The 23,349-nt window shown below is 47.6% G+C and overlaps 1 protein-coding gene across 1 annotated transcript in view; it reads left to right on the top strand.

Moving 5' to 3' along the window:
• LOC126106222 (saposin-like protein 11) overlaps positions 1 to 16,805 on the top strand; it is a 67,348-nt gene extending 50,543 nt beyond the window's left edge. The window contains exon 2 of the mRNA XM_049912452.1: positions 16,032 to 16,805. Within this exon, the coding sequence (XP_049768409.1) occupies positions 16,032 to 16,805 (774 nt within the window). The remainder of the gene's footprint in view (positions 1 to 16,031) is intronic.
• The last annotated feature ends 6,544 nt before the right edge of the window (positions 16,806 to 23,349 follow it).

Here is a 23,349-nt window from a genome sequence, read left to right as displayed (position 1 = left end):
ACCGTCAGCTTTGCTATTAAAGAATAACGTCAGCGTTGGTTTTTTTGTTTTGGTTTTAGGGCGCAAAACTGCTATGGTCATTAGCGCCCGGTCTGTGACTTAGGAAACGGTAAAAAACGAAAATGGAAACCAGCAGCAATGGTAACGAAACGCAAAAAATTGGAGAAAGTAAAAGAAGGAAAGCTTAAAAATCCACTACAGAAAGGGGTTGGTTGTCCCCAAAAAGAGCTTCAAATGACTGACGTCATCCCACTGGCACTAATGAACTCGAGAACGCGATCGGCTGAGCGCGTGTCATCTGCTGAAATGGAAGATATATCAGGAGACAGCTGTAGACGGATACGTAATGGAGTAAAATAGGGGCACTGAAGTAAAAGGTGTCTCACAGTTGAGAGCAGTGGGGACAGAGTGGGGGAGGATCGCCGCTTAAAAGATGTCGATGGCTAAAAAGACAGTGCTCTATCCGGAGTCTAGTTAAAATTACCTCCTCCCGACGACGCGTTCGGCAGGAAGAGGTCCAAACACAGGGAATAGAGCTTTCACGTCACGCAGTTTATTATGGGGAAGTGTCGACCAATGTGCGTGCCATTAAAGAACAACACGACGACATAAAACACTCCGTAGATCGGTGAAGGGAAGCGACTGAATAGCTGGCCGATGAAGAGAGACTGCAGCCTGGGCCGCTATATCGGCCGCCTCATTTCCGCAGAGGAACGCCACCGAGACGCCCCCCAGGTGGAGCAAGCGCAGACAGTCCTGAATCCGGTGGACCAGAGGGTGGACAGGGTAGAGAGCTTGGAGACTGAGGAGATAGCTGAGAGAATCTGAGCAGATAACGTACTGTATCCGCTGATGGCGGCGGATGTAGTGGACCGCCTGGAGAACAGCGTAAAGCTCCGCAGTATAAACCGAACACTGGTCGGGAAGCCGAAATTGATTTGGGGTGTCGCAAACAATATAGGCACTCCCTACACCAAACTATGTTTTTGAGCCATCAGTGTAAATAAATGTGGCTTCCTTCATTTCTGCACATAGAGTAGAAAATAAACAAGTGAAGGGGTACCATCCTTGGAAAATTGACAAAAGTCACGGAGCAGGCAGGTCCGGGGACGGAGCCAAGGCGGTGCTGTAGCCAAAGTTGTCAAGAAGGTTTTAGGAAAGCGGAAGGACAGAGAATGGAGCAGTTGACGGAAGCGGACTTCCGGTGGTAGTAGGGAGGAGGGGCGGCCTGCATACCCTACATCAAAGGAGGCGTCGAAAAATATGTCATGGGCTGGATTAGCAGGCATGGAATGCAGATGGCTGGCATAACGACTCAGGAGGACTGCTCGCCGATTGGACAGCGCAGGTTCAGCAGTCTCAGCACAAAGGCTTTCCACAGAGCTGGTGTAAACATCTCCAGACACTAAACGCAATCCACGGTGGCGGATAGAGTCGAAACGCCGAAGAATAGACGGCCGACCAGAGGAGTAGACTATGCTTCCATAGTCCAATTTCGAGCGCACTAAGGTGCGATAGAGGCGGAGAAGGACCACTCGGTCCGCTCCCCAGGAGGTACCATTCAGGACACGGAGGGTGTTGAGGGATCGCAGACAGCGAGCCGAAAGATACGAAATGTGGGAGGACCAGCATAGTTTTCTGTCAAACATATGACCCAAGAATTTAGCGACGTCCGAAAACGGAAGGTTGACATGTGCTAGACGTAAGGAGGGTGGAAGAAACTCCTTACATCGCCTAAAATTAACACAAACGGTCTTACTGGGAGAAAAACGGAAGCCGCTTTTGATGCTCCACGAGTGGAGGCGATCGAGACATCCTTGAAGACGTCGTTCAAGAAGGCTGGTCCGTTGAGAACTGTAGTAGATCGCAAAATCGTCCACGAAGAGGGAGCCCGAGACATTAGGAAGGAGACAATCCATAATAGGATTTATGGCAATGGCAAACAGTACAAAACTCAGCACGGAGCCCTGGGGTACACCGTTTTCTTGGGAGAAAGTACGGGAGAGAGTAGTGTTCAACCGCACCCTAAATGTGCGCTCTGCCATAATTTCGCGAAGAAATAGTTGCAGCCGACCTCGAAAGCTGCAAGAGAACAGTGTGCGGAGGATGCGTGTCCTCGAACAGGTACCGTATGCTCTCCCCAGATCAAAAATATTGCTACTGTTTGGCGTTTCCGGAGAAAATTGTTCATGATGTAAGTGGAGAGAGCAACAAGATGGTCAACTGCAGAACGATGCTTTCGGAATCCGCATTGGGCAGGTGTTAAAAGACTGCGGGACTCCAGCCACCAAGCTAAACGGCAATTCACCATACGCTCCAAAACCTTACATACACTACTCGTGAGAGAAATGGGGGGATAGCTAGAGGGGAGATGTTTGTCCTTTCCAGGTTTCGGAACAGGAACGACGGTAGCTTCCCGCCATTGTCTGGGGAAAGTACTGTCGGTCCAAATTCGATTATAAAGGCGAAACAGGTAACGCAGACTATGGGTTGATAAATGCAGCAACATTTGGACGTGGATACCATCCGGTCCTGGGGCGGAGGAGCGAGAAGAAGAGAGTGCATCGCGCACGGAACTGCTTATAGCGGATACAGTTGGCCAAAGTAGGATGGTGGCGGAAAACGCGAAGAGCACGTCGCCGCTCATGTATTGCGTCACGGCATGCCTCGTTCCACCAAGGAACTGGGGGGCGCCGGGGCAATTCGGAGGTGCGTGGTATTGAACGTTCCGCAGCTGTAAGAATAACGTCGGTAATGTGTGACCTCATCGTCGACGCTGGGAATGTGACTGTCATCGAATGTCGGTAGAGACGAAAAAAGTGTCCAATCGGCTTGGGCAAACATCCAGCATCGTGGGCACTTGTATGGCAGTTGTGGCTGCAATCAAAGGACACATGGAAAGTGGTCACTCGAGTGTGTATCAGCAAGGGCGAACCATTCAAAGCGCCGAGCTAGCGGAACAGTACCGACCGAAAGGTCCAAATGAGAGAAATTTGTCGTGGAGGCAGACAAAAACGTAGGGACCCCAGTATTGAGGCAAACTAGATCCACTTGGTGGAAGACGTCTAGCAACAGTGAGCCACGCGGACAAGGATGTGGAGATCCCAAAAGTGGGTTGTGGGCATTGAAGTCCCCAACCAGAAAATGGGGGGGGAGGGGGGTGGAAGCTGACCAAGAAGATGAAGGAGATCAGCCCATGCCATTGGTGTGGACGATGGAATGTATACAGGGAAGGTGTATCCTGAAAGGGATAGACTGACAGCGACTGTTTGGCAGGAAGTGTTTATGGGGATTGGGTGATAATCGAGAGTATCATGGAGAAGAGTGAGTCCTCCATGGGCTGGAGTGCCTTCAACAGAGGGGAGATCATATCAGACGGACTGAAAATGGGGGCGATCAAAGCGGTCATGGGGACGCAGCTTTGTTTCCTGAAGACAGAAGATGACTGGCGAGTAGGATCGTAAGAGATCGACAATTCATCCCGATTGGCTCGAATGCCGCGGATATTCCAGTGGATAATGGACATAGGGTGAACAGAAAATGTAGGAATGTGACCAAGGTTGCTGTCAACTGAACGACTGCTCAGAGCTTACGACCGACAGCATGGAATGGCATGCAGCCGAAGGCAGAAGATCCTACTCCATAGGTTGTTCAGGAGGAGCTCCTGCCACCAGCGATCGGCCGGTTGATCGGACGCCAGCATTGCGCCTCGACGACACAGGAGACGGCCGAAGGCGATTTTCGCCAAGTGGTGCTGTAGATGGGACACGCCTTGGCGGAGAAGGAGATGAACTGGGTTTCTTTGTAGCCTTCTTGGAAATATGATGTTTAGATGAAGGAGGAACCTTTGGATGTGAAGTCGGGGTACATAAAAAATCTTTACGAGTATGCTCTTTTTTCGAAAGCTTGGTGTCTGACTTTTGGGCTCGAGATTTAGCAGAACCCGATGAAGGGTGAGCCATAGAGTGGGGAGGCGAAGAGGTGAGGTTGAACGGGCGATCTTTGCGCTGGCCGATCTGACGACCGTGGCAGTAAAGGTGAGGTCGCAAGTCTGCGTGGCCGCCTCCTTTGTTGGCTGAGGAGAAGCAAGGACAGTGCTGTATTTTCCTGTCTGAGGCACAGCGGGCTGTCGACTGACGAATAATTTTCGAGCAGCAAAGGTCTACATCTTTTCCTTCACTCTGATTTCCTGGATGAGCTTTTCGTCCTTAAAAACGGGGCAATCTCGAGAGGAAGCAGCGTGGTCACCCATACAGTTGATGCAGCGAAGGGGTGGAGGTGGACAAGCACCCTCATGGGCATCCTTGCCACATGTAACACATTTTGCCGGATTGGAACAGGACTGGCTGGTGTGATTGAACCGCTGACACCGATAGCAACGCGTAGGGTTTGGGACGTAAGGGCGAACGGAAATTATCTCATAGCCTGCTTTGATTTTCGATGGGAGTTGAACTTCGTCAAACGTTAAGAAGACAGTACAGGTTGGAATGATGTTCCTGTCAACCCTTTTCGTAACTCCATGAACAGCCGTTACACCCTGGTGAGACAGGTAGTGCTGAATTTCTTCGTCAGACAATCCATCGAGGGGGCGTGTATAAACGACTCCACGTGAGGAATTTAAAGTGCGGTGCACTTCAACCCTGACAGGGAAGGTGTGTAGCAGTGTAGTATGCAGCAGTTTTTGTGCCTGGAGGGCACTGAATGTTTCTAACAACAAGTTGCCATTCCATAATCTGGAACAAGACTTTACAGCACCCGCAATTGCATCGACACTTTTCTGAATAATGAAAGGGTTAACCGTGGAGAAGTCGTGACCTTCGTCAGCCACAGACAGTTCTTCCACCATTGCCTCAGTTCCTTGTTGTTTCTCAGTCTGAGACTCAGTGAACTTACGCTTGTGAGCAGACATAGTGGAAGGTGAGGAAACAATTGCGGAAGAATCCCCCATGATTACTGGCGTCTCCGATTGTTGGGAGGTGTGACCTGAGGTGTGAACAGAGGGACCTTGTGAGAAACGGACGGATGGACCAATCGGCACTTTCGGAAGGTATCAGCTCGGGTAATCACCCCTCCCTGGGCCTGGCCATTACCAGGGGGTAAGTACGTGTCCTACCTGTCTACCCGGGGCAGTGAATTACGCGTTTCCCCATCACCGGCTACGCACAAAAATGCGTGGGTCGGCCTTCAGACACGCACAGGGAGGAAGAAAGCGAAAGGGAAAAACAAAGAATGGGAAAGGAAAGAGGAGAGGAGAGGTCTCAAACGCCGCAGCAGAGAAAAGGGTAAAGAGAAGAGGTAAGGAAAAAGGAAGGACAAAGGAAGGATTAAGACGTACCGCATTCTTTGCCTTCTCTGCTTGTATATTTACGAGCGTCCGTCTCCGGACGTAGGCACAAACCATACTCCCACAGGGGGAGAAAGGGAAGGAAAGAGCCAGAGGTGAGGGGAGGAGGGGCGAAGATGGGGGAGAGGGAAGGATGCGGAAAAGGAAGGTATGCAGCCCGGAAAGGAAGGAGGGCCACATTAGCTCGGGGTCCCGTGCTCGCTACGCATGTATCCACAAAAGAGTTGTGGACTCCCTGGGGGCGGGGGTCCTAAGGGAAGGTTTCATAGGTTCTTGTAAAAGGGAAGGTTGCGTAACTAAAGAGGTATATAGTGGAGATGGGAAGGTTTCAACATTCGTTGACTACAACGCATTAGTGCACCTTTGGATGATTTTCTCAGTTTGTGGATTTATTTCTCTTGAGCAAGTCTAAGAGCCAATTTTTCTGAAAATGTAACCATTTGTTTGTCTGTACATGTACAGCACGTCCACTGATTTCCGTCCCATTCTAATAATTCCTTCGTCGTCCATCTTCTTTTGTGTTAGAGTGTATTATCACCCTCTTCAGTCACGAGGTATCAAGGGCGATACCTCCAGTTTTTACTTTTATTCTCGGCCATGTCTTCAGGTGAACCTTTTCTGGCCTGTGTTATTTTCTATGATAGACACTGCATTTTCAATAGCTCACTTTTACGTCGTCCTACCGAGCGCTACGAGGTAGCAGCGCTGACTGGAAGCTTCAGATTCTTAAACTGCACAACTCCAGCGAAATAAAGCCAAATGTATATTTTTTCTAATTATACATGTTTTCACACTTTTTTATAGTTTCTATCAACTGAGGAATATCCATTCAGTTGTAATACTCCATTAATTTGCACTGTAATGGATTATGACCTTTAAACTTTTGAATGTCATTTGATATCTCGGGACTCAAACCCGGAAATCAAGAAGAAAAAGTGTTTACTGCATTGGAAGCGTGGTTACAGTCTCAACTTTGAGTGATGAAGAGAACGTTGAGTTCACCAATAGAATTCACCCAGATGGGCCTGTCAGAGTTTGATACATCTGATAAACACGGTGTCATGAAGCAACGAAGTGAGAGTAAAGAAAGTGAATCAGAAGAATATACTGTGCTTCTTGCTTAAATTCGAGAGATGAAGTGCTAGGGGGCAAATAAATGCTTGAGAATATGGCGTGAGTACCTGGACCCACAAATGGACAATCAGATTCATCAGCTAATGGATTTTGCAGTTGGTGCTACACGGTTAGAATACAGGGAGAGTGTTTCTTAGCAATAGCATACTGCATTGCATACAATGTCATTCTATTAGTTTAAGCTTTATATTGCGGAAAATGTCATCTTAGAGTTTACCTCTTGCTCCACGGGTTCGATCGGGGAACTTTAAAATGCTTGTGTCCCAAGAAGGAAAGAGACCAAGATGATCTGCTGTTCTACCAACAATGGGGATAAATTGAGGCAGTATACCTGATGAACCAGTTTAAGAAGAACACATTTGCACAGAATTAGCAGCACAAAGTGTTCCTTTGCTTCTCTACCAACGAACTATTGTAACTCTTAACATTACATTAAATTACGAAAAGTAATGTTACTTCTGATAAATTGGGTAATACCAAAAAATGGGTCAAGCGCTAGTAGCTCTCGCGTACTAAGGGTTCCTTACAAAGGTGATTGTAGGTTCCCAGAGTGGATGAACTATGTATACAATCTCTATGATTTTTTCCTGTTTTCGGTACAGATACCGGCAAGATATCGTTTCGAGGAATTCCAAGAGTGTATCAAAAGCTTTACAGTAATTCTTCATACTAGCCGGGACATACGAAAAGTAGCGAGCAGTGGACTCCAATTTATTTATGGAGTTATTGAAGATTTAACGAAATATTTTTAGTCACTTAGACGAATATTACTGCATCAAACATAAAACGTACCTTGTTGTCTATGAGTTGATAGACGATGAAAGGCCTGTATATTCTAATGACGAAATGATTTTCTCTACCCGTACTGTTAAATGCTGATTCTTGTCGAGTTTCATGATCCTACGTCAACGGGAAGCAGCTTATAGGTTTTGATGAGGGTGGATTTTCGAGTATCAAAACATGTGACTGTTTCAACTGAATGGTCTTATTAAATAATACCTGACGTACACAGTCGTTATGTATCTGTCTATGGTCCCTTGGCGGCGTAGAAATTTTAACTTGATACGGTTACCCATTCCTGAGAAAAAGGGCTCTTAACAGCAGGACACAGAGAAAGGCAGACAGAAAGAAAACAAACCAATTCTATGAGGGTTCCATTTTTGTGGATTAAGACACGCAACCCTAAAAATGAGTAATACTTTAGAAAAGCCTGATTAGTAGGAACTCATGATGCAGGTTTTGTTTACTTTACTTGACCATAAGCTGACTCTGTCGTTAATTCATAAAACGTTCTGTAATGAGACAAGCTCTAGACAGGAGCGATATAAGGCGAAACGCCAGTCTGTTGGGTCGTATTTACACGCATGGGTCATTCTCCAGACACACAAAGTACAGTGACAAATGGTCTGAGGCGGGTTCAGTCGAGTACGTAGTTGTAATTTTCATCTGCTAGACGACAGTTGCATACAGGACTAAACTGAAAGAACTAATGTAGTTAAGAATTTTGTCCACTACAGTCCAGAAGTGCACAGACACATTCAGGAAACAGGTCAAGAGAATGTTTTAGTGAATTGTTCCTTATACTACTTCATGGCTTTTTTGTTTATTTATGTTTGTACAGTTTTGTATATGCCTTTAGTAGTGTGAATGATGCTTGAATGTGGTAAACAGCAAATATATAGCTCATTGTCCTACTGATGAACGCTGTACGAACTAATATGAGAACGTTTTAAGACAGTGTGAATGAAGACGACGGGGAAAGTTTGTATAATAATATGCTAACGTAAACGTATTAAGTGTTTTCATTTGCACTCGGATTATCTCTCCTTTTAACATAAAGTACAAACAAAATACCAGAATGTTAAATATTTATGTCGGGGAAAAGTACAGTTCGAAAGTGTGTTATTTATTGATTGGTTAGTCACGAAAAAAAAAATGGTTCAAATGGCTCTGAGCACTATGGGACTTAACTGCTGTGGACATCAGTCCCCTAGAACTTAGAAATACTTAAACCTAACTAACCTAAGGACATCACACACATCCATGCCCGCTTCAGGATTCGAACCTGCGACCGTAGTTGTCACGCGGTTCCAGACTGTAGCGCCTAGAAACGCACGGCCACTCCGGCCGGCAGTCACGAAAAGATGAGAATGTTTTTCTATTGGCCTTAAAGGAAACTGACCAATCAGAACGTCAGAACGGAGAATGGTTCGGGCGTCTTTTCTCTTGGACATACAAAATGCTTACAGCAGTTTAAGGGAGTCTATAGTTTGACGGTTTTAGCTGTGCTGCATGCCTTGTAAGTACCGGGTGATCAAAAGGTCAGTATAAATATGAAAACTGAATAAATCACGGAACTGTGTAGATAGAGAGGTACAAATTGACACACATGCTTGGAATGACATGGGGTTTTATTAGAACCAAAAAAATACAAACGTTCAGAAAATGTCTGACAGATGGCGCTTCATCTGATCAGAATAGCATAACGAAGTAAGACAAAGCAAAGATGATGTTCTTTACAGGAAATGCTCAATATGTCCACCATCATTCCTCAACAATAGCTGTAGTCGAGAAATAATGTGAACAGCACTGTAAAGCATGTCCGGAGTTATGGTGAGGCATTGGCGTCGGATGTTGTCTCTCAGCATCCCTAAAGCTGTTGGTCGATCGCGATCCACTTGCGACTTCAGGTAACCCCAAAGCGAATAATCGCACGGACTGAGATCTGGGGACCTTGGAGGTCAAGCATGACGAAAGTGGCGGCTGAGCACACCAAACGACGCGCACAAGAGACCTTTCACGCCTCTAGCAATATGGGCTTTTTTTGTTGTAATAAAACCCTATGTCACTTCAAGCATGTGTGTCAATTTTTAACTCTCTATCTACATTATTGCGAGGTTTATTGAGTTTTCAAATTTATACCGACTTTTTGATCACCCGGTACTTTAACTTCCCTAGGGGCTCATACTACAGACGACCGTACCACTGAAAGGCTGGACTCAAAGTGAAGGCATAATTATTTCCGTGTGCTTTTCTAGAAACTACGAATGTTTGTAAGTAATTTTGGGCGAGAGAAAAATACATTAATTCTCCGTGGCATATTGAGGAAATCGGTGACTAAAAACCTAGAGTGCATTAGACACCGATAAACTTCACAGTGTGGCAAGCATTTTCATTTAAGAACAATCCGTTCTGAGTAGCTGTTCAGATTTCTGGAGATACGTTGACACAGTGTTACACATTCATTGCCAAACCCGTGCTAATCTGACCATAGACTTGCTAACGTGAATGAAAGGGTTTGTGCATGTCTCAAGGTTCAGAATATACCTAAGTTTTGCCAGTATTTCTACCTTTGATTCAAAATTAAGACCTTTACCAGATTCTTAGAATAGTTACGTGGTACGCAGCCTGGTGCGAATTGCAGTACAGTAGGTTTCTGCTCGGCTTTCATACCGGTGATCTGCTGCAACGAGTTCACAGGGATGTGCTGGTGAAAGGACGAAAGGAGCCGCGCCGCCGCAAGCCAATTCCTTAGTCAGTGCTATTCACAGACTTGCAGTACAGTATGATGGAACTGTGCTGGTACAGCATTTCGCGTGCGTTGGATTGGAAGGGGAAGTCCTATTCCATGGCCTGTGAGGTCACCTGATCAGAATCCCCAGGATAATATATCTCCGTAGAAATAAAGTCACTTGTATCTGCATCTCCGTGTGCACTGGGGCCTCATACACAATTCTTGCAATTAATTGCATGTGATGTTCGCTGATTTAGTTGTTGTGAAACTGACTGTCAGGGTACGTCAAACTTGCATTGAGGTTGATGACCAATATCCCTGGCGTGTTTCGAACCACAGGTGGTACGTTCATTGTATCAGCGACGGTATTTGTACTTTTCAATTTACATTACTTGCAGTTAACTGCATAGTAATGTGACTTTATTCCTATTATCTCCTTAAGCTGGTTTCTCCAACCTCAGTTCCCTACCTCAAAATTGTTTAGAGTTCTGTTAAAATTTTCGCACGCTCTTACTGAAACACCCTGTAAAAAATTCACTATTTCAAAAATTGTTTGTTTATTCTGGTTAACAACGAGTGAGCTTCAGATAGCAACTGACAAAGAAGTAGCTACTTTTCACTCCCGGGCACACATTTAACCCTCGCATTACCAAACGGGGTATTCTGACTACCCCAGGTTGATTTTTCCCTATAATAATGTTATCTGAAGGGCCAAATGCCTGTGGTTTCATGACTGTGAATTCAACGTCCATCATTTTAGTACACTCACGACTTTCTAATTTTTTTGCTTTATCATTGTTATTCAAGTCATTTATTGGTTGGATTGTGAGACTACCCTGCTTGGTATGAAGCGTCTTATTTTCTTATTGGAAGAAAATTAAAATTTTGGGAAATATGTCATCCATCTTCTTTGTTTAGTTTTGCCATAGATCCAATGTTTGTTATTGTCGCTGGTTACTACTGTTGAGTTGACTGACTCGTGTAATGTCAGCTCAACAGTGAACATCAGCCTTTCACCTGCAAAGGACTTTCTAGCGATCATGGAAATTCTATACAATTCTGATGTCAGTGACGAAAATGAATGGGACATTGATAATGAACTGAATGAATATATGGAACCTCTTGACAAAGACCATATTATAGCGTCAGATGAAGCTGATGATGAAATATCAGAAGACACTACTCATTCATGTGAACAAGAAGTAGTAGTAGTAGTGGTAGTAGTAGTAGTAGTAGTAGTAGTAGTAGAAGAAGGAGAAGAAGACCGAGACACTGGAGATTTGTTTGTTTCTAGAAGTGGACTACAATTTTCTAGTGAACCTGTGGTGTCACCGCCAGACACCACACTTGCTAGGTGGTAGCTTTAAATCGGCCGCGGTCCAGTAGTACATGTCGGACCCGCGTGTCGCCACTGTCAGTAAATGCAGACCGAGCGCCACCACACGGCAGGTCTAGAGAGACGTACGAGCACTCGGCCCCAGTTGTACGACGACATTGCTAGCGACTACACTGACGAAGCCTTTCTCTCATTTGCCGAGAGACAGTTAGAATAGCCTTCAGCTAAGTCCATGGCTACGACATAGCAAGGCGCCATTAACCATTTCTAGAGAGAGTCTCACTTGTATCATCAAGAATGCTGTATACAAATGATGGATTAAAGTTATGTATTCCCGCAGCTACGTACTTTTCTTTATAGCATTCATTACGTATCCTGTTTCACACCTAACGCCCGTCTGCGTTAGATTATAGCGTGCATTTCGGCCTCCTCTATCTACAAGGTGTTGGCACATTTCCCAACACATCAGAACCACCAAAAGGTGGGCGGCGTCGACGTCGCAACACTTTGAAAGTAACACCTGGCCCAGTGAATAATGGAAAAACAATCAAAACAATAACAGAGTCATTTTTATTATTTCTCACACCGGAAATCGTGAGCATCATTCTAGAAGAAACGAACAGGGACGTCAAACGAGTAATTTCGTTGTGGAATGCAGCTCTTTCTTCGAACAAAACGATATGGAGAGATATAAATGCAACTGAAGTGTACACTGTATTAGCAATTTTAATAGGAGCTGGTCGAACTCATGGACATCGCGGAAGTGCTTCCGACCTGTGGGGAGGTAATGTTGCCTTTCGGTAACTATATTTTTCTGCTGCCGTGTCAAGAAACCGATTTTTGTCTATACTGAAATGCTTGCGATTTCACAACAGAGACACAAGAGCACAGAGAATTGAAGAAACCGACAAGCTACAAGCCAACAGGTTAGTGTTCTACAAATTTAAATCTAACTTCTATCCTTATAAATAGGTGAGTATTGATGAACGATTAGCAACGTACCGAGCAAACTACCCTTTTAGGGTTTATGTGAAGAGCGAGCCAGGCAAGTATGGCATTACAATTTGGGTTTGTGCTGATATGATTTTACTTATTACGGATCCAAGTTTACACAGGAATGGTGGACAATACTCGTGAAGTGAATCAAGGACAGAGTTGTTTTGGATCTGATGGAACCATTTCTGAATAACTGTCATGGTGTAAAAACTGAATTTTTTCACCAGTTTTCCGTTGGCTGCTGAACTACTAAAACGAAACACGACATTGGTTGGTACCTTGCGTTCCAATAAGAAAGATTCCGAAAGAATTCTTGCCAAACAGAAAGAGAGAAGTTCACTCCTCAATGTTTGGTTTCACAAATGACTTGACCCTAGTTTCTTATGTTCCAAAGAAGGGAAACGGAGTAATACTACTCTCTATTCAGCATAATGAGACACAAATGAGTGGCGAAGAAAGTGAACACAAACCCGAAATCATACTGCACTACAACAAAACCAAAGGGGCTGTAGATAATGGGGACAAAACGACAAGGTAATACAGTTGTGTCAGAGGAATGAGGCGGTGGCCACTAAGAATCTTCATGGAAGTGATAGATATTGCAGCACTGAATGCATATATTCTGTACACTCAAAGATTTCCGGAATGGCACAAGAATAACCGAAGCCGACGCAAACTCTTCACGACTGAACTGGCATTTGGACTCAGCAAAGGCAACATGGAAACAAGAACCAAAATTATCAACTGTCTTCATAAAGATTTACAAGATGCACTAAAAGCTTGTGGTATTGCAATTCCTACAGCAGTGATCCAGACCCAGTGTTCCAAGTTACCAACGTCACAACAATGTCAAGATTGCAAGAGAAACAAGATTCTGTTGTGTAACGTGCAAGAAACCTGTTTGTGATATACAGAGAAGAAACTTTTACTGTGAAGTGCATGCAGTGCAAAAATGTGCTTGACTGAAAAGTTGAAAAAGTATTGTGTTATTTTGAAACTTCCTGGCAGATTAAAACTGTGTGCCCGACCGAGACTCGAACTCGGGACCATTGCCTTTCGCGGGCAAGTGCTCTACCATCTGAGCTACCGAAGCACGACTGACGCCCGGTCTCACAGCTTCACTTCTGCCAGTATCTCGTCTCCTACCTTCCAAACTTTACAGAAGCTCTCCTGCGAACCTTGCAGAACTAGCACTCCTGAAAGAAAGGATATTGCTGAGACATGGCTTAGCCACAGCCTGGGGGATGTTTCCAGAACGAGATTTTCACTCTGCAGCGGAGAATTCGAGTCTCGGTCGGGCACACAGTTTTAATCTGCCAGGAAGTTTCATATCAGCGCATACTCCGCTGCAGAGTGAAAATCTCATTCTGTTGTGTTATTTTACTGCAGTGACTTGAGGTACATAGATTATTAATTTTCTGTTCGCTGAGTACTGAACTTAGTGAAAGATATAAAAATTTTTTTGTACTTTGTATCTATGATCTGATTACATACTTCTAATAACGTGAAAGGCTGTATTTTAGTATTGAAAAACAATCAATGGAAATAACGAAATATGAGAACAAATATTACAATAAAACACAAAACTCTTTTGGGGTAGTCCAAATACCCCGCTTGGTAAAATAGAGGTGTGAAAAAGCTCGTTAACGGGAGGGTTAAAGTGCAGAGATTAGGTGTGATGAGCTGGTGCAGCTTTAGCGTAGCCAGTCATCCCTGAGACACGAGCGCTGAAGGGCAGAGCTCTCGAGGCGGGCCCTGACAACACCGACGCCCACGCCCACGCCCACGCCCACGCCCACGCCCACGCCCACGCCCACGCCCACGCCCACGCCCACGCCCACGCCCACGCCCACGCCCACGCTGCAAGTCGCGGTCACGCGGGGTCGCGGCGCTAAGCACCTCACATACCGTCGGGTCACGCCGCCGGCAGTCGCACTAGCAGGACCAGGGAACATTTTTCCATGCGTGATCTTAAAAGTAGTAAATACACTGCACTCAACGGCAGAGCTCGAGTGTTCGTCTTAGGTAAACGACTGGGCCTAGATGTTTCGACATTATACCTTGCCATGATCTTCAGAGTGGGGAATGAAAATGTACTACCTGAAGGCATTAGGGAGCCACAGAGCTTCTGCTCTGTTAGCGCTTAGGTTTTGCATTTACAATTTAAAGACAAAAATAAATCTCTTTTTACAAGATTTGACGTTCTAATGTCAAGTGTGGAAGTAATTTAGAACTTAAAAGAAATTGTAAACTTGATTGGTTTAAGTAACATACATTGATATGTATTCAATCTGTATATTGAGCACGCAGTAAAGTAAACAAAGTTCGGAGTAGGTATTAAAATCCACGGAGAAGAAATAAAAACTCTGACAGAATCACAATGTCATCGGCGAACCTCAAAGCCAGCAAAAGACTTTGAAGAGGAGTTGAACGAAATGGACAATGTCTTGAAAGTTGGATATAAGATGAACAACAACAAAAGCAAAACGAGGATAACGGAATGTAGTCGAATTAAGTCGGGTGGTGCTGAGGGAATTAAAGTAGTAAAGGAGTTTTGCTAAGTATCTATTTGGGGAGCAAAATAACTGATGGTCGAAATAGAGAGGATATAAAATGTAGACTGGCAATGGCAAGGAAAGCGTTTCTGAAGAAGAGCAATTTGTTAACACCGAGTATAGATGTAAGTGTCAGGAAGTCGTTTCTGTAAGTATTTGTATGGAATGTAGCCATGTATGGAAGTGAAACGTGGACGATAAATAGTCTCGACAAGAAGAGAATAGAAGCTTTCGAAATGTGGTGCCATAGAAAAATGCTGAAGCTGAGATGGGTAGATCACATAACTAATGAGGAGGTTTGACTAGAATTGGGGAGAAGAGGAGTTTATGGCACAACTTGACTAGAAGAATGGATCGGTTGGTAGTACATGTTCTGAGACATCGAGGGATCACTAATTTAGTATTGGAGGGCAGCGTGGAGGGTAAGAGTTGTAGAGGGAGACCAAGAGATGAATACAGTAAGCAGATTCAGAAGGATGTAGGCTGCAGTAGGTACTGGGAGATGAAGAGCCTTGCACAGGATAGAGTAGCATGGAGAGCTGCATCAAACCAGTCTCAGGACCGAATACAACAACAACAACATTTTTCTCCTCTTCATTACTGCTAACTTTATCTTTAAACTAGGTTTAAATTAATTAACCAGCAATAGTTTTTTGGTTTTACAATATTTTTAGGTCTTACCCCGTTTCATATATCATCAATTAATAGCTATTAACATTGTTGTTTCTGATTTTGCATGCCAGTGTAGAAAGAAATACAAACTGCTATTTTCCCGTCATGTATCTAATTCATGATATAAGCATACTGTCAACAGATGTCGTTACGATCGTGTTGTGCACGGGAGATGACATTCCGATCGATTGACAACAACGGCAGCAATGACGTTCAGGCACCTGTCAAGCTTGGTTTGTTTTTGCAATCTGTGATTGTATAATGTTACTTGTAATCCGTCTTGCGTGCAAAATTTTTTTATTCATATGATAGGTTTCAGTTAATTCAGAACCATCTTCAGGTCTGTAACGATAACGACACTAATTTACTATTTCACGAAAGCATATTCAGAAAACCTACGTGTACAGATTTACTTATCAATGAGCGCTCTTATAACCCACCGCGATACAAATGGGCATATTTTACTTCGATGGTATATAGGCCACTACGACTGCCCACTACGACTGCCCACTACGACTGCCCACTACGACTGCCCACTACGACTGCCCACTACGACTGCCCACTACGACTGCCCACTACGACTGCCCACTACGACTGCCCACTACGACTGCCCACTACGACTGCCCACTACGACTGCCCACTACGACTGCCCACTACGACTGCCCACTACGACTGCCCACTACGACTGCCCACTACGACTGCCCACTACGACTGCCCACTACGACTGCCCACTACGACTGCCCACTACGACTGCCCACTACGACTGCCCACTACGACTGCCCACTACGACTGCCCACTACGACTGCCCACTACGACTGCCCACTACGACTGCCCACTACGACTGCCCACTACGACTGCCCACTACGACTGCCCACTACGACTGCCCACTACGACTGCCCACTACGACTGCCCACTACGACTGCCCACTACGACTGCCCACTACGACTGCCCACTACGACTGCCCACTACGACTGCCCACTACGACTGCCCACTACGACTGCCCACTACGACTGCCCACTACGACTGCCCACTACGACTGCCCACTACGACTGCCCACTACGACTGCCACTACGACTGCCCACTACGACTGCCCACTACGACTGCCACTACGACTGCCACTACGACTGCCACTACGACTGCCACTACGACTGCCACTACGACTGCCACTACGACTGCCACTACGACTGCCACTACGATTGCCACTACGATTGCCACTACGATTGCCACTACGATTTCTACTTCCTGTTGGCTTAGTGGCAATCTTAGTGGCAAAGGAGCTTAGTATTTTAAAACAAGTGGCCGTAGCGAACGGCTATACGTGTAAGCAGGTGATTAATATTTATAGGAAGATAAAGAAGATGCAAATGAAACAAATAGAAAGAAGTCGCAGTTAAGAGGAACAGGAAAAAATATGTGGCTCTCACTTACAGTGGAAGAATTACAGGTAAGATTGAAAGATGCTTTCGTAAATACGACGTTAAAATAGGGTTCCGATCAAATAACACGTTAAAATTGAAGCTCCGGCACAAAATATGCAATAGCAGGAATAAATTTCAAGATTCAGGTGTATATAAGATCAAATGTAATGACTGCGCTATATATTGTTTACAGCAGACTGGTAGAAACTTTGAGACCAGATTCAGGGAGCACACCTACTCTCGAAACAGCTTTTGGGGCGCATATGGCTGCCTCAAAGCATTCAGACACCAACATTGAACACAATTTAGACATCCTGCATAGAGCTCATAAGGGACGGTTTCTTAACATTTTGGAAGAAATTGAAATATACACCCAGAAAAATAAAGATACGTAATTAATCCTCAACGAGCAAAGCGAATTCAATCATAACGCCTATTTTAGCATTTATGTCGACTTACTAAGATGACAACTGTTGCGTGTGGAGGTCGAGGCCGAGAGATGAGAGATGGTGCGTGATGGAGAGGCTGGAAGATGCGTGCAGCGCCTGGCGTCGTTGACGGGGCCCTTCTGCGCGGCCCTCTTGCCCGCGGCGATGGACATCAGAAAAATCGGCGGATCGCGGCGCTACACCGAAATGGCGGGAACCACGGAAGCAGACTGCAGAGGAAAACAAGTCCACACCAACGCCATAGACATAAAAATCGCCCTATGTTTTTTTAGATCTTATCAAAATTAAAAGACAAAATCTGTACTTACAAAAATAATTTTTAACCTTGACATCTATAGATTTTAATTAAGTATTTTTGGAGATAAAAGATGATCAAAAAATCTACTGAATACAGTATGTGCAAATGGAATCTATTACCGACAGGTGGCGTCTGGTACATTTGTGTTACAATTAATATAAATGACGTGTATTCTGCCAACCAATTTTGGAGATCAGAGGGTTGGATCCCCTCATTCGTAGGCGTCAGATTGCAACTCCTGGGCTACTCTCAGGTTGGAATCTCCGTCTTCGAAGATTGTGTCCGTCTGTCTGTCTGTCTGTCTGTCTGCCCGCCGCTTACTGCTGTAGCTGTTCGTTCGTCCGTCTGTCCGTCCGCATGCCTGCTCGCTGTCCGCCACCGCTGCTACCTGCTGTCCGTCCGTCCGTCCGTCTGTTCGCCGCCGCCGCCGCCGCCGCCGCCGCCGCCGCCGCCGTCCTGACCCTGGTCTACGGCCGTCTTCGTCTTCATCCGTCTTCGTCTTTGTCTGTCCCCAGTTTGTGTCCTTTCCTATTCGTTCTGTTCGTTATTGTTTCTCCCTACCGTCATGTCCGCCCCCACCACCACCGCCACCGCTACCACCACCGCTACCACCACCGCCATAGTTTATACTTCCCCTTCCGCCGCCTCCACCACTATCACATGGTGTGCCCGGTCCCACCCCCCTCCTTCCATCCCTCCTATTCTCACTCTCCCTTCGCCCTCACTCTTTGTCGCCCCCTCTCCAGCTTCTTCCTCCCACTCCTCTCGATCTGATCCTTTCCCCCCACTCCCCCAGCCTGTCACTGCAGCTCTGGCTCGGGTGGTGGCCCGTCGGGCCACTGTCCATGCCCAGCTCTCCCCGTCGCCTAGGCCGCCACCTTCACCGTCACCATCTCCGGCGCCGACTCCGGCCCCAGGACCTGCCCCTCCCCGCCACATTCCCGTTGTTCCCATCCCCCACACCACCTCCGCCGCCGTCAAGCGCCCCAGTGGCACCCCTGCCTCGTCTGCTCCAAAAAAGGCTCTGCCTCGTCCCCCTTCCCCCACCCCTGATGTCATGGATCATCATCATCATCATCATCATCATCATCATCATCATCATCATCATCATCATCATCATCATCATCATCATCATCATCATCATCATCATCATCATCATCATCATCATCATCATCATCATCATCATCATCATCATCATCATCATCATCATCCCCCCCCCCATCCGGATCCCTCCCTCCTTGAAGCCCAGATCCTCACCCTCAGGCCCATCCCCATCTGGAGGTGCGTGCGGTTCGCCGGATCCGTAACGCTGCCGGCCCCACCCGCCTTATGCGGGTTTTTTCTGAGCACGCCCCCTCCATAGACCGTCTCCTGAAGGAGAGTGCCCTCCTTTTTAACCAGCGTTATGAGGTTGACCCCTCCCATTCCCTCCTCAATTCCTGTGCTGCCAGAGGTGTCTGCACTATAACGCGCACCCCACAGCTGAGTGCCGCGAGGCCCCCACCTGCCCGCATTGTTGGCAAGCGCACTTCCTCAGGCAGTGCCCTAACCTCCAATCCCCTCCTTCCTGCGATACCTGCAATCTCCCCCATCCCACCTACTCCCAAAAGTGTAAAGCCCGACCCCCTCCGACCACTCCTGAACTCACCGTCCCTGGACGCCCCCACCCCTCCTGGAAATTCCCTTCGTCCCCCCCACCGCTGAGGACATCATCAGGTTCCTCACCATCGTCCTTCAAAATATTCATCCCTTTCAGCGCCCCCACACCCTCCAGCAGATCTCCCTTGCCGCCCGTTCCGTTTTCCACCTAAAAATGTACGCCACCTACTCCAACAATCAAGCCCATTTCACCTTCTCCCGTCTTGACACATTCGTCTAAATCCCTGTGATGGCACGACAGCAACGTATCCTTTTCAACAATATCCGCTCCCTCTCCGCCAATAAGAACCTCTTCCTGCACACCCTTGCCACCCACCACGTGGATGCCTTCCTCCTCAATGAAACCTTCCTCCAACCCCACCTCTCCATCCACACCTCACCCTATCTCCTCCACCGCTCCGATAACCCCCTCACAATTGCGCGTGGCGGAGTTACCATTGGTCACCACCGCCAGATACCCCTTCGGCTCCAACCTCTCCTTCCCGACCCCACCGAACACCTGATCCTCTGTCTCTTCTTCCCTGGCCTTACCGTTACCTGCGCCACCATCTATGTCCGCCCTAACGCCCCTCTTCCCTTCGACTTCCTCTCCCACATTGACCGTACCTTCTCCTCCTACGTGATCGCCGCCGACCTCAACATCCATAGTCGTTCCGCCGCCCAGTTACGATGGTGGCATTGGTTCCTCTCCTCCCTTCAAGGCGACCTCATCCCCATCCCCCAGCACACCCGTCCCGAATCGAACTCCACTCCTGATATCCTCTCCTCGCCCAACCTCCTTCGCCGCATAACGGTGGATGTCCTGGAGCCTATTGGTAGCGACCATCTCCCTGTCCTCCTCACCGTTTCAGACGGTCGTCGCTCTCGCTCCGACCCTCGTACTGACCCTCCCCCTAAGTCTGTCCACGACTATTCCTGTGCCGACTGGACTGCCTACCAGGATACCCTTTCCACCCAGGTCGATAGCCACCCCTTCACCTACCACCACCCTGACGATGTCACCCATGCCGCCTCCTTTCTCCAGCAGACCTTGTCTGAGGCCGTGGAGGCCCACGTCCCTACTGTCGCCATCCACCCCCACCGTCCTACCTTACCCCCACAGGCCGTTCTCCTCCTCCATGAATCCCGTCGTCTCTACCGTGCCTTCCTCCGCACGTGTGACCCGGACACACTACGACGCCACCGGTAACTCCAGCGACACATTCGTAATTTGCTCGCGGCTAAGAAACGCCGGGACTGGCGACAGACATGCACCCGTTTAAATGCTACCCTACCAATCAACTCGTCCAAGTTCTGGTTGGCCTTCCGTCGCCTTACCGGAACTAAACCCTCCCCCTATTATCCTCTTCTCCATGATGATCACCCTTTCCCTGACACCCTTAGTAAGGCCAATCACTTTGCCTCCTACCTCTCCGATGTATTTTCCATCCCCGATGATCCCCGGTTCGATTACTCCCTCTTCCCGGATGTCCGCGATCGAACTGAGACCTCCGTCCCTCCCCTCGCTCCTGGTTTCCAGTATTTGGACAACATTCCCCACACGGAACTCAATGCCCTATCACTACACAGGATCTCATTGATACACTCCGCACAAAACGCAACACCGCTCCAGGTCACGATCGTGTCACGTACCGTCACCTTCGTGAAGCTCCTGTCTCTTTCCTCTCCACCCTGGCCAGGCTCTACAATGTAGTCCTGTCCACCGGTTACTACCCCGACCTGTGGAAAACCTCCCGTATCCTCATGTTCCTTAAACCTGGCAAACCGCCGTCCGCCGTCTCCTCCTACCGTCCCATCAGCCTTACCTCTGTCTTCAGCAAGGTCCTGGAATCTATCCTCACCCGACACATCCACCAGCATCTCCACCAGCACGGCCTCCTTCCCGTTACCCAGTGTGGCTTTCGGCCATCATCCTCTTCCGACGACCTTCTCCTTCACCTCACTCATCTCCTTTCCGAACAGCTTAAATCCCGTCGCTCCGCAATCTTCCTCTCCCTGGACCTCGAACGTGCATATGACCGCGTATGGCATTCTGGTCTCCTCTTCAAGCTCCAAACCTTCGCCCTTCCCATTAACTATGTCCGTCTGATCGGCTCCTTTCTCTCCCGCCGTCCTTCCTATGTCACCATCCATAACACCGATTCCTACACCTTTTTCCCCTCTGCCGGTGTGCCCCAAGGCTCTGTCCTCTCCCCCCTTCTGTACCTTTTGTACACGGCGGACATGCCGCCGCCGCCGCCGCCGCCGCCGCCGCCGCCGCCGCCGTTGCCCGTCCACCCCCCGTCCACCTTCTCCAGTTTGCCGATGACACCGCCTTCCTTGCCCTTGCCCCCACCCTGCAGCGCTCCCAACACCTTCTCCAATCCCATCTTGACCGGTTCACCGCTTGGTGCAACCAGTGGTTGCTCAAGGTCAATCCTTCCCAAACCCAGGCGATCATTGTAGGCAAAACCACTCCTTCCTGCCGCCTCCTTGATTTCTATCTCACCATCTATGGCCGTCCTATCGCCCTCACTCCCACCCTTAAGTACCTTGGCGTCACCCTCGACTGTCGCCTCTCCTGGACTCCCCATCTCCGGACAATCCAAGCCAAGGCACGCTCCCGACTCAGTCTCCTCAAGCTCCTCTCTGGCCGTACGTGGGGTCTGGACCCCTCCACCATCCTCCATCCTCCATACCTATAAATCCCTCATCCGCCCTATCCTTTGTTATGCCCATCCGACTTGGATCTCCGCCTCCCCTACCTTTTATAAATCCCTCCAAATCCTCGAACGCCATGCTCTCCACCTTGCCTATCGCATCCGTCTCCCCTCCCCCTCGCGGATCCTCTATGATCTCATTACCTTTCCCCATCTCCTCCTTTTCCTTGAAAGCATACAGATCCTGTACACCTCCCGTAAACTTGATCCTCCTCACCCTCTCGTCTCCCCGATCCTTTCCCACCCCCACCCGCTGCCGCGCCTATATTCGCACGTCCCACCCGGTCTCCATCTCTCCACCCTCCTTACCCTCTCCCAAGGTGGCTTCCGCCAGCTCCCTCTCCCTGATGATGCCCTCCTCCCCTCCATCTACCCCTCCTACCAACTTTGATCCTCCCACCCTACTCTTGTGCTTGCTTCTCTGGGCACCCTCCCTCACTTTTCTCCCTTTTCCCTCCCCCCTCCATTTCTCCCCGCTCCTCCCCCGGGCTTCCCCTCTCCTGTCCCTCTATCCTCCGCCATTGGCATCCTTGTTCTCCCCTCTGCCCCACCTGACCCCTGTTCCCCTCTTGGCAGGTCCCCGGACTCGCACACGCTAAGTGGACATTCGCGCGCTGGAGATCACCGCCATCAGTGTCTCGTGTGTGCCGTCATGCTTAGTGTGCAGTGTTCAGTGTTCACCGTCATACTCCATCGTTCACCATTGCCATCGTCTTCTTCAGTGATTGTGCGTCGTATCAACAGTTTGCAGTGTGGATTACCGTGGAGTGTGAACGGTTCCGTGTTTGTCTTTATGTGTCTCCTGTTTTATTGCCCACTGTTCTGTAACTTATGTGTCTTCTCCGTGTTTTTCTCTCATTGTGTATCCTATGGCTGAAGGGCAGCGTAGAATGCTGCTGACAGCCTGCCTGTTGTACAGGTTTAAAATAACAGTAAAGAAAAAAAAACCAACCAATTTTATGTGACAGCATGTGAAAGTTGCTGGATGTAGACGGGTTACTCCTGTAACTGAAATATCAGGTACGTTCTGGTACATTTGATGTTGATTAGATAGGATGAAAAAGATTTGCTTTCGTGAAATAGTAAATGAATATGATTATCGTTACAGGTCTGAAAAAGGTTCTGGATGAACCGAAACCGGTCATATGAATAAAAAAATAAAATTTGCAATCAAGACGGATTATAAGTAACAAGCTTGGTCTTGTTTGTGTACGGAGTTTGTGCCATATCGCACCGTCTGTGACTACCCTGCAGTCCCACATCAACAGAGAACAA

The sequence above is a fragment of the Schistocerca cancellata genome, chromosome 10, assembly GCF_023864275.1.
Source record: "Schistocerca cancellata isolate TAMUIC-IGC-003103 chromosome 10, iqSchCanc2.1, whole genome shotgun sequence".
Taxonomy (NCBI): Eukaryota; Metazoa; Arthropoda; class Insecta; order Orthoptera; family Acrididae; genus Schistocerca; species Schistocerca cancellata.
This window is presented reverse-complemented; position numbering and strand designations above follow the sequence as displayed.